We start from the raw sequence: 18,928 nt of genomic DNA on the forward strand, positions 1-18,928 counted from the left end.
TTTTTTTTTATTCAAAGAAACATGACACTGTCACAATAAATAACCATGCTTTTTATACTGCGGATGCTTGCTTCCGAGAACAAGGAAAAAAATAAGTCTCAACCCAAATGGAGAAACGGAGATGCAACAGGCCCTTTTCTATGCTTGTAATCGTGCAATATTGTACATCATGAGGAAGACGGGGGAGGAGGGTGTCCGTTTTTGTCTTTTTCTTAGAAAATATTCAATCCAGCCATCAATGGTGCACTCTAGTGATAAGATGGCTCTTTATTAAGAACCAAACCCAGCTATTTACAAGTAAGGGAGATGGCGTGTGCATTCTGCCTGCCTATGAACTTCCTTTTTTTTTTCCCCCCACTGTGAGCAGAGACTGCTGCACATTAACTCCATGTTGCAGTGTAATACACTGCTGTGCTGGTAGGGACTGAACTGGAGGTTAAGCAAAATAATTCCTTTATTAAAAACAGAACGGCCCCTTGTGTGAGGATGCATCCACACCCTTTCTCTATATGCCAAGCATGTTTTTACAGTCCATGTACCTCAAAATCAAAAATATGTGAAAACACTTCCCAGGTCTGCTATATCACTTCATAGAATAACAGAGGAGTTCCAGCCTCTTTTACTACCTAGAAGACATAGTTCAAAGACGACCTCAGTGAGTGTTTTATTTGGCTGTGTAGTAAAGCATGTTCGGGAATATAGGACATCCCCTATATACCTGTATATATGGCCAAAGCCTTTGATTGACTGGATCAGCAATAAAGTGTACAGCGCCGCCTCCTATTGGTTATGTTAATGAGCAGATCCTCAATCTGTGGCCGAGGATGTGCGTATGGCTAAAAAATAAAACAGCACTGCAAACCCAAATCCTTAATGTCACTCATCAGAATCTTCCTCTCAAATGTCCGAAAAAAAATTCCATTCGCTTTCCATCAACGTGTTCGGTAGGGCTTTGGTTCCCTACCGGTGTAACGCCAAACTGGGTGGTGCTTGGTGGCTTTCCCCATCAGAAGTTCCAGATGTCTCTGATTATATAGAATGAGTCCTGTGAGATCCAAGAGTGTAGGAGAGGGATGTTAAACCAAACAAACACCCACCGCATCGTCTGGCCAAATCAAAATAAAGGCAACAACATGAAAGGACAATAAACACGTGCACAAAAAAAAAAAAAAAAAAGTTGGACTGTAGATGATTGCAGAAAAAGTGGCTGAGCTGGCTGTTAGCTCCTGTGCCATGAGGGCCAGGATTTTGGCTGTGCCACCCTTTAAAAAACAAAATACATTCAGAGGGACTTCTCATGGATCACAAAAGCATGAAAACATTTATCTCCTTACAATTGTAAACTAGGCATAGTTTATATTTAAAATAATCTGTTTTACAATGCCATGTAAGAAAAAAAAAAAGTGCATCCCCACTGTATTTTCAAATTTACACAGATCTATTTACAGATTTTTCTTCTGTGCATGTGTGCAGATGTTGGCAGGTGTGTGTGTGTGATTTTGTTCTAAGTCTACATACAGAAAATAAAACCTGTACATCCAAACTTCTGTAGTGGATTGAGGCATCAATGAAAGATTGTTCAGGAGAAAAAAAAAACATTACACTGCTCATGCACAGCACTATCCAGTCAAGTAAATTTAATCCAGCAAGACTTTTTTTTTTTCTTTACAGTACTAAAAGTCTGTAGCAGAGAAACACACACGGTCCAACTGGCTGCCGAAGGAATTAAACGGTAATGTAGTGTAGAAGCAGTCAGCAGGCTTTCCTTTCCTTACATTTTACCCTGGAAAATCCACCTGATTACAGCAGCTGTTCGATCCTTTACAACTTTAACGAAATTTGTGGGGGAAAAAAATAATGTGTTTAAAGGGCATGGAAGACTGGATGCATGGGTGGATTTTTTATTTTTTAAGGGTGGGAGGGCTTAATACTGAAATACACATATTGGGTTGGTGGGAGTAAAGACTCGGCAGGCAACGGGGTGCTGTGCATATTGGCAAATGCAGCGCTACTGGTGTTGACTTAGTAGCAAACAAACTGGTAATAAAAGAAGGCTCAGACTGCCATGGTGGATGGGGTGTTTGTTTTCTGTGTAACAAAAGGCAGTGGTGGAGGAGCTGACACTGTGATGAAGGGTTTTTGGATCCTCACACCTGGCTTCAGTTGCTTAGGAGCAGCTCTGTCGCCGTTTCCACGTCCCACGATTTTGAAGACAAGGCCGCTATTACTGCATTCTGTATAAAAGGAGGAAGAAAAGTTGAAAAATGATTCTCATTTGAAAATTCACAGATCTCACAAAGAACCACCACCTGCAGCTGGAGTCCATCCACGAGACAAGAAACCCACTGGAGAGATAGCTAAATATACTGTTTGTCTGTCACAAAGTACTGTGGAAATGTAAATGTTTGCATATGCTTACTGCATAATAATAAATTCAATAACGCATTGGTGCATACACAACACATGCTCACGAACACAAATGAATACTTGTGTGTGTTTTGTGTAATCCACCTTGCAAGGCCAAAATTTACAAGGCTCCAGCCATTTTGAGAAAGTTATTTATACACTAGAGACTATTCTGAACTATAAAGTAAAGAAAAAAAGATCCACAGACATAAAAAAGGAAGAAATCTGCTTTTTTAAAAGCCTTAATTCTGGCAGGTAAGAAGGCCATCAGGAGGAAATGGTTGAAAAGTGAGCCCCCAACATTAAACCATATGCACTGCTGAAGAACTTTACAGAGTGAAAAAAACCAAAAACCTATGAGCTGAGAAATAAGGCCGACAAAAATTAGAATAAACTATGTAAAGATAAGTTCTAACCTGATGTTTCCAGCTTATCAGCACTGTATATCATGCCCCATTCATTTCTTACTTCTGTACCTGTAAAAAGTTCTGGTTTAAATAAAGACTATTAAAAAATAATAATGATAATAAAATTCTGGCTACCACCAATGCTACCCAATAGCCTCCTAGCAGACACATCTATGCTATCAATTTTAAAATCCTATGTTGCCTTGTTCTCAACTTATCGTATTCACAAGATTTTCAGAAAACTTGACCTCTGACTTTGACATTGAGGTCTCTGAGATTCAAACTTCTCCGAGATTTTTAGGGGACACGCTGCCTCATTCTCGAGTTATCACATTCACAAATTTAGGTATTCACGTTGCCTGCCCGGCTGCCCTGCAGGGTGATGTCAATATTCCATCAGCCTTTTACAGCTGAGGGGTAAAAATCATGTAAAAAGTATTACATCACCATCCAACTTCAAATCACCCCCCCTCCAAAAAAATTACATTATACACATATATTATTGTGTATAATGACCGTATTGAATATAATGCCAGCAACAAACCAGAACACCGATGAATCTCATGCAGCGCTCGATCCATCACAGTTCACAGGTTACTGTAATGTGTAGGCGATCGTTGTGTGCCAGTTGGTTTAAATCTGACCAAAATTGCAGCAAGAGTAGTGATTCTTGTGAATTGTAATCGAACAGATGCATGACAGATGGCTCGTCATGGTATGAGTTCGACACGCCACATCTCACTGTTCATTACAAAATATTTAGTTTTTGTCATTGGGTAAAAACATGGCGCCAGAGATGGAACAAGTCTTCAGGAAGTGAATAAAGGGTGTGGGAGGGTAAAACTTCAAAGAATTTGGGCATTTCATTATCCGATGAGAAAAGAAAAAGGTAGAAGGGCTCAAACTGAGGCAGCTGATGTCTCTTATCAGGAAAGAATGAAGAAACAGCTTTCAAAACAAAAGCACTTCTCTTTGTTTCACAAGCACAAAATGCTGTTGAAAGAAGATGTGGTGCAACAGTGATGAGCATCGCTCTTTCTACATGTCTCTAAAGCATGTTGCTGCCATCAAGCTGAAAATAAGCATGTTTCTTAAAATATGATGTTATTATGTTAAATATCAGCTCAGTTTCCCAGACAGCGATTAAGCCTAGTCTTAGACTAAAAACTATTTTATCATTATTTACTTTTTTAACGGAGAGCTTCAGTGAATTTTTCCCTTAGTCTAAAACAAGGGACAATTAATGTTTGGGAAACTGGCTGATAGAGTGTAACTAAATTTTACCTATAAATGTGAGGGCACAACAAAAACAAAGGGGTTCTGACCTTATCGAAGCCCATGGCACAGAGTTTGTCTATTTTACGTGTATAGTCAGGACTGGAGACAGGAGCGCCCGCGTAGACGTGAGACCAAAGCCTCGCAGTCTGTTTGAACATTTCTGGGTTCTGCTTATACTGAGGATTCAGAAAGACACATCTGTGAGCAACATCACAAAATTAATTAGCAAATATGGCTGATTTTATTTTAGACACAAGTTCACACCAGGTACCGAGACACGTACAGTTACCCAAATATAATTTGGGACTTTTATATCCGATTATAAGCAGACAAAATCCGAGTCGTGCATTAAGTCCTTCCCACCTGGTTTGCTACTACTGCATCCTGTGGATCGTCTGGTTCTGCTGCAGCGAGGAGAGCCTGTAGAGATAACAGCACTGTCCTCAAGGTCATAGCAGCTGCCCTGAGAGAGGGTGAGAGGGCAGGTTAAGTGGATGGAGCACACAGGCACACTGAGAACAGTTCAGATACTTTGCACTTACCACTGGTCTTTTAAAATGTCCAGGCATATTGCTCCTGTCACAGAACTGATATTAGGATGCCAGATCTTAGTGATGAAGCGCACCTAGGACATACAGATGAGGAAGCGTTATCTAGAGAAGAACGTGAGGTGACAGAAAGAAGAAATATTTACAGTTTCTTACAACAGATATGTCAGCATCCAGGCTACACTACAGTAGCTGTCATTTTACCATGTGTTGATGCATTGCAAGTCATTGCGAGGGAAATACTGCAAATTAATGAGCCAGCTGTTATGGTTTATGGCACCACTGCATTTTACATCTAAGTGACAAATTAACTTGATGTGTTAAGCATTTAACTTACTGTATAAGCCAAACGCAAGTAGTTTAAATCCGTAAACTGTTACCTAACAGGTTATTTGGTGACATCATTTCAGGGAAAGATTGATTTCTTACCACCGCTGTGTTGAGGGTATGTTTACAAGATTCATTTGGTTACAGGAGGGACACAATAAATGTTTATTTTCACTATTATCAGTATTACACTTTCTCTTTTGTTTTTAACATGCAAGCTAATAGTGACCAGAAACCTGAAAAGGCTTAACAAGTCACGTTATGCTGTTCTCTGTTAGAGAAAATCTTGAATAATCAGGCCCCATGATATCCTAAAGACCTCATATTACTATACACTATACTTCTATTGCATATCGTTCTTGGACTGCGTACTTGTGGTTCCTAAAGCTTCTAAAAGTAGAATGGGAGGCAGAGGCTTCAGCTTTCACGCCCCTCTTCTGTGAACCAGCTCACATTTTGGATTTGGGAGGCAGACACCATCTTTACTTTTAAAAATAAAATTAAAATTTTACATTTTGATCAAGCATATAGTCAGGGCTGGATCAGATAACCCTGAACCCTCCATTTGTTATGCTGCTACAAGCTCTGACTGCTGCAGGGTTTCCCATGATGCACTGAATGTTTTGCTCATCATTTATCTCCTTACTCTACCTGTTTTTATTCACTGTATTTAATCATTAAGCTCTGGTTCGCTCTCCTTTAGTTTGCCTTTTGTCCCATCTGTCTCTGCTTTTTTCGCTTTCCTCTCATCCCCAACTGGTTGTGGCAGATGGCTGCCCCCTCCCTGAGCCTGGTTCTGTAGGAGATTTCTTGTTGCTATATGGGAGTTTTTCCTTCCCACTGTTGCCAAGTGCTTGTTCACAGGGGATTGATGTTTCTATTATCGTAGAAACATGGGTGCTACATAATTAAAAGTGATTTGAACTGTAGCACTGGGAGCTGTTTTTAGAGTTGGGTACCATGCACAGGGTCACTTAGGCATGAGCAGTGGCAATTAGTGACAACCGGTTTTACCAGCTATAACAAAAGTGTACATGTTTTCAAAATAACTGAACAAGGAAGAGAAGCAGAGGATGAAAGACACTAAAGCAAATACCTTTGGTGGGTTAAAAGGATAGGTTTCTGGGATTTTTATTTCAAGCTGATATCTGCCACCTAGGAAAGAGAGAAAAGCAGACATGCGTTAGTATATCAGACCACATGATGAGTATCACATATCTTGGCCATCATTTCCAATATTACAGTACCTTCATATGGTGTGTCTGGAGGCCCTGCTATCTCACCCCTCAGCTCTGTGAAGTTCTCGTCCACCAAATCTACTTTAATCTGGTTTTTACTCGTCTGTAGGTTGGAACAAATGCAAAAAAAGAATAGAAAGAAAGAAAGAAAGAAAAAGGAGTTACTCAGCTCGTGTCTTCACGTGTTCACATCAAATTGAAAACAAGAAGTCCCTGGCAAGATGGTTGTTAGAAAAGGCACGGCTAGTGTCATTTTGTGTTAACATTAAAAACCAGTTTGAGCCCCACTCCCAGAGGAAACGCTAGGACAATTCAGGTTAGCACCAAAGTTACAAAACTATAAAACAGTATTAACAGGGCTTGGGCAGGGGGTGATATGACAGCATATACCTTTTAAATAAACGCGATGTATCCAGACTGTTAACAAACAGCTGATTAACGCCTGATAAGTTTGTTGAACGTTGCAGCAAAACATCACGGCTGCTAATGCTAACTGTGGATACATGTCAAAATAACGTTAACGTTAGCAAGCCTTGCTAACTGCCGCTAACTCATTTACGCTGCTAAACAGCTGCGGTGCCCTGCCTGAGGCGCTAACAGGCCACACACTCTAGGTTTATTTGACTTGTGTAATTAAAACAAAGGTGTGCGACGTTGTTTGTTAGGCATTCAGGGCCTGTCAGTTGAGAGAGCTGAATCCCCGGTGTTTCCTGAACACACCCACCTGACATAACAAGGGAGGTTCGCCTGGACGCTTATTTGAAGCTAAGGCTAGCTAAAGTTCTCCTGTTTGGGCCTGACCTGCTGCAACAGAGGACCCAAACCTGACTAAGGTAAATCTATTTGGTCACAATAACGGCTGCCGGTAGCGTATATTTTAACAGAGCTGACACAATTTTAAAGAAAGAGCTGAGTAGAAGTGAAAATAAGCCGGTAGCGTTACCGCACCTCTTCGCTTTTGAGAACTTCTTTGAACTCCCGTTTGATCCTTTGGACCGCAATGTTGGCCATGGCTGTGTCTGCTGAGCTGCTGCCGCCGCTGCTGCCTTCAAGCTACACCCGTGGCCCGTCTCCCTGTGTTGTTTGTTTGTTTGTGTGTGTGTGTGTGTGTGTGTGTGTGAGGGGGGGAGGCCGCCTGTTCGGTGCTTTCCACACTTACGGAGCTCCTTTCACTTTCACCGTGTATAGCGCTTCTTTCCAGCTCAGAGAGAGCTCGCAGTCCGCCTGCCTGCGCTCAGCGTCAGTCCGTCCAGAACATACACACACATAGAGAGCAGCTGCATGGAGCACACACTAGAACTTTCATTAATGAGCTCTGGTGACAGCCAGCCTGGGTTCATGCTCTTTTGTAACTTCCCTTCAGGGTATTTCTGTCATGGTTTCCATCTGATTGTGAGGGATGTTCTTACTGGAATGAGAACTCTTTCTTACTCACATTTTATCTATATGGTGGTCAGTATCTCTGTGTATATATATGTAATGTTCTGCATATATGTTAAAAGCCATATATGCTATTAACAGTCACATTGCAGCTTCTGTCACTCCCTAAGTATCTTGTGATAACTGGCGCAGGCAGCTGTCTGTGTAGAGTGCACACACTCTTCATCTACAGTTCTTCAGCTTAAACTTAAAACTTTTCAGCTGCATTCATACCTTTGTGGTTTGTAACATGAATGGCATTTCAGTTGCTTTCATCTCTTGGAGGTGAAGAAGAGAGCGGATGGAGGGGGTGGGGGCATGTTATGAGGGGTGATTTGAGACAGAAGGATGCAAGAGTGAAGGGGAGGTTTATAAGATGATATGTTTGGAGATGTCAAAACTGACAAAAAGACAGAAGGCTGAGCAGGAGGTGACAGAGCTGAAGATTCTCAGGTTTTCATTGGGATTGACCAGCATGGACAGGGATAGAAATCAGTACATTAGAGGGACAGCTCAGGTTGAGCAGTTTGGAGATAAAGTTGTAGAGACAAGGCTGAGATGATATGGGCATGCACAGAGGAGGAAAGGAAATGTATTGGGCAAAGGATGTTGAAAATGGAGCTGCCAGCCAGTAGGGAAAAAGAAGGCCCGCAGAGGAGGTTAATGGGTATAATGGAGGAGGACATGCAGAAGGTTTGTGTGACAGAGATGGATACTAGGGACAGGGTGAGATGGAGGCAGATGATCCATTGTGGCGAACCCTAAAGGGACCAGATGAAAGAAAAGGAGTTGCTTCCATCTCTTACAGATGCATCTTTATAGTCACTAGAATAAACTTTTGTTTCATTCACAGAAGTGAATATATTCCAAGTTGGTAACAGATGAAAGTAAGGTAAAGAACCTCTCATATTTTTTTATATTGATAATAATATTAATAATAACATCCACATATATTCAATGAGATGTCTTTTTTAAAAATGTTTTGGTGCAATGACAGATTGCACTGTTTGTTTGGGGGGGGGAGGTTAAGGGTGTGTGTGTAACTGAGCTTGTAATGTTTCTAAAACTTGGAAAATACAACAGGTTGGTGCTTCTCTGGCTCTTATTTCTAAGTATTGGTGTCTTATAAGCTTATTTGGGAATGGTGATAGATTAACTTCCACTCCCACAGTTACAAAATAAAACCAATAAGTTATATAATAAATAAATAAAAGCCCAGATTCAAAGTTAAAGTATGTGTTGTGCTACAGAAAGGTATCTCTTTGCTTTCCTTATTTAAAAGAATAACATTTATATAGCAGCATAAAAATTAAATACTTTAACTAATGAAAACTTTAAGTAATGAAAAGTATTCAAGTCGAATCCACCACCATGTATTTGGTTACACAACTGCACAGATGTTGTAGGTTCATGGGCCTCTGTAAGCTGACAGGCAGCTGGACTGTTTGTTTACTATCCAGAAAAAGTGATCGTTGCTTGTTGTGATTGGCTCAAAGTGCCCGCCCATCAGACTTTCAGACCAATAAGCAGGACAGCTATTTGGCTGAACACAGAGCAGAGCCACCGGGGAGCCGCCCCACTCCCGAGGTCCCGGATGAAGGATAGCCGCTGGCTCACGTGTATTAAACAAAACACAGACGGTGGTTTGATGTGTCTGCAGTTTGATGGTCTCTGTGTAGAGCAGCGGTGCAGCTCGGGCCCCTGAGAGACAGTGATCGTTTTCTTAACATCACGCAGCTCCAGTAAGTCGCTGTTTTTTGCTCTCATGTCTTTGTTCAGTTAATAACAATCAAAAGACAAGGGAAGGGGGGGGGGAAATGGGTGTGAGTTTCCTCTGGCTTGGCTGGCGGGGTTAGCAAGAAGCTAGTGTAAACGTTAGGCTAAATCACGTAATTTTAAAACTACAGGGAAGTAACCGTAGATGTCTTTGACCTCGTTTTAGCTGACTTCCGCAAAAGTGCAGGCAGTCACCCGTGGATCATACTGCAACCTGTGTATGTCTGATGTTAAACCTCCTGCAGTCTTAATCGGAAAGCCGCGCAGTGACAGATTACGGTGTTCGGCTTTAGCTGTGTTGATTCAGGTTGTTTGTGGTGTTGTTGCACTACGTTGCTTCACATATCTGTGTTGTTTAGTTTGCTGTCATTGACGACAGTGGGGTGGAGAAAAAAGCTAGCTATAAGCCAATAGAAATTTAACAGCACCATCAAATGAAACCTTTAGAATGCCCATAAAGTTCACCCAACAGCCCTCTAATTTATTACACAATCTTTGGCTGAAGGCTGTGAGTTTTAGCCAGGTGTGCATCACTGGCCGCTGGGTGTAGGCAGTCTTAGGTAAACATGTTTGGCTTTTTATTTTTTTATTTTGTTTCTTTGTGGTGTAGACAGATAATTCGGATGTCTATTGTGTGCTGGTGGATGCATAGCAAGAAATACATGAAAATAAAATAAGTGGTTGAAAATATCCTAATCACTGTATATATGTTGGTCGCTGTTTTGTTTTTTGTTGTTGTTGTTTTTTTGTTTGTTTTTTAAAATTATAAGAAGATATAATCTTGAAAGAAATGTCAGCCAGTAAAATCAGTCAATCCCATCACAGGTATTCAGTGCATTTAGGCGTGCAGATAAGGTCGAGAAGAACTCCTGAGGTTCATGGAAGAAAGGGGATTTAAGTGACTTTGAACACAGCGTGAAAGTTGGTGCCAGATGGGCTGTGTTTCGGTAACTGCTGGGTCCTATTCCAGGATGAGGTTTAATTTAAAAACTCTGAGTTTGTTAATCCTGAGTTGAGGGGAAACTCTGGGTTTTCTGTTCCAGAGAGAGCGTTAACTTCAACTCTGAGCCAGTGTCCAGGGGTAACACTGTGTGAACCCAACCTGGTCACTGGCCGGTTTACTTCAACAAACTCTGAGATTTTATCAGAGGTCATAGCAGCGCAAATCCATTTGCAGAAGCCTCAGTTAGGTTATACTTTGCAGTTTTTTTATACTTAATATGAGCGCTTTTATAATCAATCAATACTCAGTGTAAAAATGGATCCAGCAATTACACTGCAGATTTATTATCAGCGCAAAATAAACTCTGTGCTCTCTGTTATAACCTCTGTGACTCCGTGGGCAGTAATTGAGCTGCCACATTGAACCTTGAAGCAAATGGGCTACAGCAGCAGAAGACCACACCTGGTGCTACTCATGTTAGAAATAGGAAGGTTACCGTTCACATGGGCTCATTAAAATTGACAACTGAAGATTGGAAAAATGTTGTCTGGTCTGACCAGTCTCAATTTGTGCAGTGACATTTAGATGATAGAGTCAGAATTTGCCGTAAACAGCCTGAAAGTATGGATCTTCAGGTTTCATATAAGATGATGGTTCAGCAGCCTGAATTGTTGAGGCTGCTGGTAATGTAATGAGCCCAACAAAGTACTGGCAAGGTGTACCTAAGAAAGTGGAAATGAATGTATTTCAGTATTGTTATGAGCTTTAGAAGTTCATCTGGGGTTTGTTATGGGTTTGATAACCACGATTAGACACCTGTAGCAGACATCTGTGTGTTTGTGTTTGTGGTTGTTTTGTTTGTTTTTTTTTTATTTTGAACCATTGTCTGTGTGTGTTTCACCTCCATCATTGTCAGCATTAACCAGCTTGATCTTACTCCATCAATGCTTTATCCAAGCTAGTAATAGCTCATCTTCCTTTGTCACTCATAATAACTGCAATCATCCAAGTTCTTGCTAGTATGAGCCACTTTATTAGCAGGCTCTAAGCTCATAGTTGGACTGCTAGTTTGTGTCATATGGATTCGTCTTTTAAAAAAAGTATGTTCATACAAAACATGCTAATACACTGAGAGTGCAGAAATCAGCTCTGAATGATCCAACATGGTGTTTCATAAAGGGCTTCATAGAGTGATAAAGGTGAAGGCTATTTTAAATAGAGGCTCAACATTCCACAGTTAAAGTTTATTTTCTCTTTCAAGGTTACTGCGATGAAACTGTGAGATTGGCGGAATATGGGGATTTGTTGGTATTCCCAGCAAAAGCTAGAAAACCGAAATGAACTTTTCACTGTTGCTGACATGCAGCAAAACGAAACGCCAGCACTCTATGCTGAGTCTCCTTACCTAAACAGTCTCCTCCCCCTAATCAGTGTGCGCTTGTAGAACAACAATAGAGCGAAGCAGTGACGAGAGGGAGTGTTAGGTTTCTTTCAGTTGTTCATGTACGTCCTAGTTACATGCTGTACTTCTCTTCAGGTGGATACTGTCTGGTGAGGAATGGCGGAGGGAGGCTTTGACCCTTGTGAGTGCATCTGCACCCAGGAGTACGCAATGAGGCGCCTCATCAATTTGGTAAGCGACACAGCTTGGAGGTTTTCTAAATCGCCTCTAATTTAAGTTGAAGAGACGGCGTGTAGACATGCCAAAATATTCAAAGTATGTGGTGTGAAGTGATAACATCATCAGCTGAAGTTAAAAAAAAAAAAAAAAAAAAGGAAACGAAGATCAACTTGCAAGTAAATTCAAGCCTTAAAGAGATGTGGGGAGAAGGAAATGCAAAGCTACATCCTGGTTCCTGCTCAGTGTTTGTCTTGAGAGCCTGTCTGCTCTGCCATGCAAAGACAGTTTTATTGCCCTCAGGCTTGTATTGTGCTTGGAAATATACTTTGGCTCTTCTTATTTCAAAGTATAACATTTATTGTTGTGAGTTTCCCAGTTTCATGAAGGACACAGTTCATAGTTACTGTATGTCAGCTTACAGTTGACCTAATTTACATTTCGTGCACAGGTGTAACCTACATGGCAGAGAGCTGGATACACACTGGGCCATCTGATTTGCTTACAGTGTTAAAGGATGTTGTTCAGATGTTTAAATAATTCTTCGTCATAGCTATAGTGTTTATCTCAGGAACCAGGTAGAGCTCAGATGGTGGCTTTGTAACACTCCAAACCACAATATCTCTGCTGGTTAATGAATCAAAGTTAGTAGGCAGTGTCGTTTCCTCCCAGTTTGAGGGCAAAGAGTAAATCATTTTGTTCTTCTGTAATTTTCTTCCAGCTGAGGCAATCTCAGTCCTACTGCACAGACACAGAGTGCCCTCAGGAACGTATGTATGAACTTCTCTCAGTGTAGCTCACATTTTGTAAGTGTTTGAACGCACGATAGGACTCAAATGTGTGTCTGAATAAGAAGTGTGTGTATGTGTGTGTGTATATATATATATATATATATATATATATATATATATATATATATATATATATATATATATATATATATATATATATATATATATATATATATATATATATATATATATATATATATATATATATGTGTGTGTGTGTGTGTGTGTGTGTAAATTTTTTTTTTTTTTTTTTTTCCTTCAGTGCCAGGTCCCAGTGGGTCAGTGGGCGGGGGAGGTGACCTGACCCTCCCCATGGTTCTGATGGGATGGGCGGTGTTAGCTCTGGTCCTGTTTTTGCTGCGCCCATCCAGTCTCAGGGGAACCCATCATTCTGGCAAGCCCAGTGGACCCCGCAATGTGAGTGCAGATCACACTCATTTTACATAACAAATATATCTGAAACGTAAAGACGTACAGTAATGTGCAAAAGTCTTGAACCGCCACTCATTTCTTTATATTTGCTAGGAAAATTAGAAAGGTGCAGCAGGTGCAGGACAAGACTTTGAGATGATGTTCATCTGCTGGAGATGTGTTTTAGGCCTGACACTTCCTGACATGTTATCTTTTGCATTTTGTATAGATTCAACTAAAGAAATGGGGAAATGTTTTTGCAAAAGACAAAGTGACAAAGGTCTTTGCTAAGTTACCTGTTATGTGTATGCACAAAACTAGTTAATCCCTTGCATTAAGTACCTGCAAAGTCTGACTCTTTGAAAACAAAATAAAAAGACATCAGGTGTGGCTCAAGACTTTTGCACAGTACTGCAGGTTTGGTTTTTTTTCCTTTTTTTTTTCCTTTTGCCTCCACCTGAACAGTCCAGATACCACGTGCACATTAAATAAAAAGGAAGGTGTTTTATCAGGGAAACATATTTCCTTGAATCTAATAATGCAAAGTCTCTTTGCTATGAATGAAAGAGCGCTATCATCACAGATGATTAAATAGAAAAGCCAATTTGGTTGTTAATACGCTGTATTCTGCTTATTATTAAAAGAAATTCGTGGTAAAAATATTACCAAAAAAGGTTTTACATCTGGTTTGTACTGCAGAGTTAGTAGGGCTAACAGCTGCTGCATGAACTTATGTTTTAAAAAAAAAACATAGATGTTTATGTAGCAATCAGCCTAAAAACACAGAAGAAGGACCTTTAGTCATTGCGATAAGAGACGTGGGGAAGCACGGAGGAAAATCTGCGTCATCTGAAATAAAAAAAGGTTTTCTTGTAATGAGGTCAGGGGATTAGACAAACCTGATACCTCTTTGACAAGGCACATGTCTTTTATAACAAAAGGCTGCAACATAAAACCAACCAAAATCTCAGAGTAAAACTAACATAAAGTCACCTCCAAACAAGTTTTTCTGCCACTAAACTTTTGATTTTTGAATTTCTCTCTGCCTGCTTTCCTGTCCTTTTCACTTCTGTCAATAAACATTACTAATAGTAATAATAAATGTAATTCTTGGGAATGTTTTTGTCATAGCTCTGTTGATTTTTATAACTGTGTGTATTATTTGAGTTTTAGACAAGTAACATTATTTCCCAATGCAAAAAAACGCAGTTGCTGTATTTGAAAGCGGATAGGTTAATATTTGCAAAGATGACTAATTCTCTCCCTGAATAGAAACCAGGAACCTAATATTTATTCTGTGATGTCCTTCACAGACCAAACTGGAGCTTTATTTTAAGGACAACATATTATGACATTGTGGTTATTATGGTTTTGGGGGTTTCTCCTTTCCTCATAGATCCTTTTATGTGTATGTTACAAAAATCCTCAAAGTTGCAAAGCTCAACTCTAACAGCAAGTCTTTCCTATGATCTAATTTTTATTTTAAAAAGAGGAAAGAATAGCATTTCTGCTATTCTTGAGTCTACAAAAGGTGACTATAATGAGCAGCTGCCTCACAAACATTTGTATTTACTATCTATAGCGTCTTGTCCCATCTCTAATGTTAAAATGTCTCAGCAAGGTCTGCTAAATCTTCAAAAGACTATATGCTGATTTACAAGACTTGGTGGATTACTTTTGTTCTTGATGCCACTGTCGCCATTAGCTTTATATGGCTAATGAGAAACTTCAGACCTTACTTATGAAATACTAGGAGGAGGGTGTGTGTCAGTGTGTTTGCATGTTGCCTTTTGTGTTGTGAAGTGCAGCCTTGTCATAACCAACTGCTTTATTAGCAATACAGGAAATGTAAATGGTCAGGATGCAGTAATTTTTTTTTTAATTTTTATGATAGCAGGTTTACTTGTGACATGTGGGCATGTGCAGATCATCATTTCATTTAAAGCTACAGGTACAGAAACGGCTTATTTGAAGTTGGCTAAATTGAGGGGTATGTGGCCATGTGTGTTAGCTTAAACTTCAGCTCCAAACACTGCGAAGTTTTCCTCAAAGGATCGTGGTTCAAACCTTTGTAAGGGACACTTTTTAAGCCTTTAAAAATCAGTAAATATTTATAGACATTTTTTGGATTTGACATGTAATTCCATGCTATGAGTTTTTAAATCCCAGTGAGCTTTGAAAATACATTTACAAAAAGCCACTTACAGCTGCTCCCTTATTTACAAGGATTTGCAACAGGTGCAGGAAAACAAAAAAACAAAATAAACCTAGCTCTAAGAGTGGCCAAGTCAACAGTGTGGTACATTCTTAAAAATAATAAATGCTCTGACAAGCCCAGCAATGCCAAAATACATGAAAGACTACAGATGAAGTAAAATGGATGATGACAGAAACCTTTCCTTGGCTAAGAAAAAAAGCTTCAAATCATCTAACCAAGTCAAGAGCACTCGAGTAGGTAGACTTGTCATCGTCTACAATGACCTTGACGAAGATGTCTTCCAGAATGGAAATACAGAGGATTCAAAACTATGTGCAAACCACTGGTTACTCTGAAGGACAAGGAAGTCAGATTAGACTTTGGCAGACAACATCTAAAAGAGTTCTTTGGAAGATTAAACCAAGATTAACTTGTACCAGAATGATGGGAAATGAAATGCTGCAAGCCTGCACACTATCTGTGAGGCAAAACCCAAAAAAAAGGTTAAAAACATTGTCTTTTTTCATGTAATTATACCCAAATCTGAGATATATAAATTATTATTTATTTCTTTTATTTCTGGGTTTTTTATTTTTGCAGAGTGATGGAAGAGAGCCCCCAGCACCACCTATCGACTAGCAGTGGAGCCAGACAAACAGCAAATGTACACCTCCTCTGACTGGAGCTGCACAGTAGCTGCAACCAGGACAGCACCATCTGTCTTTCTGTCAACCTTCCCTCACATATCTTTTTCTTTTTTCTTCGTCTGATGCTGTCACAGACTTGTCTCTGATTTCTTATTACTAGAGTCCAACTGATCAACGAGGCCAGCACAACTATGATATTTAAAGGGGACCTATTATGCTCATGTCCACCTCCAAAACTTATTTTACTCAATTAGTACTGCATGATTTAGAGTTTGAAATTATCCTTTTTTAGGTTATACCTGTCCTGGTGCAGCTCCTTAGCTGGAGAGGTGTTAGCCCCTCCCTCTTTAAGTCAATTTCATTCTTATTCGCTGCCATGCGCAGAATTTGAAATGAAGGTGGGTGTAGCTTCTATGCTTACAGTCAGAGCTGCAAGCCTGATATCAATTAAGGATTACTGCTCTCACTGACATCACAAAGGAGGAAGAGTAGAAAAAACTGAGCAACTTTGACCGTATTTAGTATGAGCATCCACCCATGTAAAAGCATATATGTGACACACATGGGGAAAATATGTCCTCTTAAAAACAGTTGCATTTCTCAGTTTAAAGGTTAATCTGTTTTGCGTACTTAAACTCACTATAAACTAAAAAAACAAGGTACGGGCTGAAAACTGAGATTTTACAGTCAAACGCAAAAGATTTTATCCAGAGGAATGTGATAATAGCTGAACACAATCACATAAAAAATATAAAACTTGGTATGACACATGGCTTTTCATAGCAGAAGTACACACTCAACTACCAAACAGCTGTGGCTTAAAAATGTATATCGGTTGGATTTGCTTAAATGAGCAATCACAGGCATCAGAGCTGGTCCCTGATCCCAGCTGTGATGCCTGCGGATCTGCAGAGACTCAGATGCAAATCTATGATGAAGGAATGTGTCACATAATCGGGGAAGAAGGGAGGGGGCAGTAGTAAAGAGTTCCTGTTGGGTCGTTAAATTGTTTTTCCGGTGCTTGAAATAATAAAGGGTGGAGGGTCCTTCAGTCTCTCTCAAACATTCCACACTTCTTACATTATGAAGATAAAACTCTATACGGTGCCAGTAACCATGACATTTTGCATCATGTTTTAGTTTCATATTTACCCTGCAGAATTTATTTGATAAGGTTATAGTCTCATTACAGTAACACAACATAGGATTCTTAATGCAGTGAGCAAGTCTAGTGTGTTTACATTCAGGCCTCGGTGAGATACTCATCTGACTGAAGCAGGTAGTCAGCTCTGCTATATTGACTGTAAGGCTGTCCCTTTAAATAAGGTGGTGCAGCAGCACGTTTGAAGGAAAAAATTGAAGTTGATCTGTAAAATGTGAGCAAAATATTTGATGCACACACCAGAGAAAACAATTATTCACCTCCAGTAATACAGAGATGCTTAGCCTCATTTGACAAAATGAAATGATCTGCAGTCATATCATCATCATCATCATCATATGTTAGGATGATTGTGTGTATTATTGTGCTTTAAAAGAAAGTCGTACTAGTAGCCAAAATAATACATTATTAGCACTTTTTTGATTCCTTTTGAAGGTCTCATGTACAGATTAAGCTTTCTAAAAGATGAACGCAATCCAAAGTTTCTCCTTCACAACTTCTGTACCACGGTTGGTCAGTGGAAATTAATGAAACGTGCCAATGTGAGTTTTTAGTTTCGAATTATTTGTGTTGAAATGGCAATACTGAGGGGTCCTTTTATTATCTTCACTTTATTTGGGAATGATTTCTCATTTTCCACATTTTAATTGGGAACATTACCAATACTGGAGCCTTACCATAAATAAATATATAGCTCCCTCCTGTTGTTTTGACCCACACAAAGCAACAGAACCATTGAACCCACATATTTTCAGAACCATCAGCTGAGTGAGTCTGTCTGTATTTTGTGAACATCTGTATAGTGTGTGGTTATTAAAGTGTATATGAGCCTTGGGATATATCCCAGGGTGTCTGTGATACCAGAAATTACATGCATTAATCCTAAAATGGAAGAGTATTTGTTGAATGCATGGAGGGAGTTTTAAACACTCGTCTGAATCTGGCTGCTCTTCATTATCAGCGAAAGTCTTCTGAATTATGTTGTACTATGGCTTTCTAGGGTTGTTCTGCGAGGTCACGGAGAAGAGCTGAAAGATTGAAAATGCTGGGTCAATTGTATGTTATCAATGGGGAAGCCATGAGATTATTGAGATGATTGGTGGCATCACAGGAGACCTCGATTTACACTGTTACTGTTTAAGAGTAAAAGGGCTTCAACTATGCACTTTTCCTACAACAAAACAGAAAATAAAAAGACTTAAGTCTGACTGCTTGGCTGTGTTTTTGTGTGAAGCTGGCACATTTCCTTCTCATCAGATTTATAATTGATATATGCTTCCAGCCAGCGTAAGAATGTAACACTTAGTCTGTGCTGTACTGAAGCACAATTTTAACATTTGATTATCAGGTGTAGTTGGTGAGTCTTGAGTATTCAACAAAACCACTGATGGTCTTCTACTTGCTCAGCCACTTAATGTATTTGTTGCTGTGAAACGTTGCATCTTGATTTTTATAATCAAACAATACAATTCTGAAATTAGGGCTTATAGAGGAGGGGTGGAAATTTAGGCTTATTTTGCCACCAGATGAGCTGGACACTTTGCAGTCACTTTGAGTCCACCATGAACTCCTCAGTACAAGTATCCTAGAGTCAAATGTGAGGCCATCTGTCTGACAGCTAAAGCTTGGTTAAAAAGTGGTCCGTCAACAGGCCGATGATCCCATTTGCAGCATCAAAGCTACAACAGAATGGCTGAAAACGAAAAGAATCAAGGTGTTGCAGTGACCCAGTCAGAGTCTAGACCTCAACCTGACTGAAA

The 18,928-nt window shown here is 39.8% G+C and overlaps 2 protein-coding genes across 3 annotated transcripts; one reads left to right on the forward strand and one right to left on the reverse strand.

Annotated features, from left to right (window-relative positions):
- Positions 1-19: 19 nt before the first annotated feature.
- Positions 20-7,442, reverse strand: ube2kb (ubiquitin-conjugating enzyme E2Kb (UBC1 homolog, yeast)). The gene is made up of 7 exons (XM_063476305.1): positions 7,153-7,442; positions 6,214-6,307; positions 6,063-6,121; positions 4,634-4,716; positions 4,455-4,554; positions 4,139-4,267; positions 20-2,234 (listed from the first exon to the last, which is right to left on the reverse strand). The coding sequence occupies exons 1-7, from the start codon at positions 7,213-7,215 to the stop codon at positions 2,160-2,162; spliced, it is 603 nt and encodes a 200-aa protein (XP_063332375.1). The 5' UTR covers positions 7,216-7,442; the 3' UTR covers positions 20-2,159.
- Positions 6,788-18,376, forward strand: smim14 (small integral membrane protein 14). 2 transcript variants are annotated; one of them, XM_063476307.1, is made up of 5 exons: positions 6,788-7,037; positions 11,880-11,975; positions 12,682-12,730; positions 13,014-13,168; positions 15,960-18,376. In XM_063476307.1, the coding sequence occupies exons 2-5, from the start codon at positions 11,901-11,903 to the stop codon at positions 15,996-15,998; spliced, it is 318 nt and encodes a 105-aa protein (XP_063332377.1). In that variant the 5' UTR covers positions 6,788-7,037; positions 11,880-11,900; the 3' UTR covers positions 15,999-18,376. The 2 variants fall into 2 exon arrangements, with proteins under 2 accessions (XP_063332377.1, XP_063332376.1); XM_063476306.1 differs by lacking the exon at positions 6,788-7,037 and adding an exon at positions 9,206-9,365.
- Positions 18,377-18,928: the final 552 nt, after the last annotated feature.

Source organism: Pelmatolapia mariae, linkage group LG6 (genome assembly GCF_036321145.2).
Source record: "Pelmatolapia mariae isolate MD_Pm_ZW linkage group LG6, Pm_UMD_F_2, whole genome shotgun sequence".
NCBI lineage: Eukaryota > Metazoa > Chordata > Actinopteri > Cichliformes > Cichlidae > Pelmatolapia > Pelmatolapia mariae.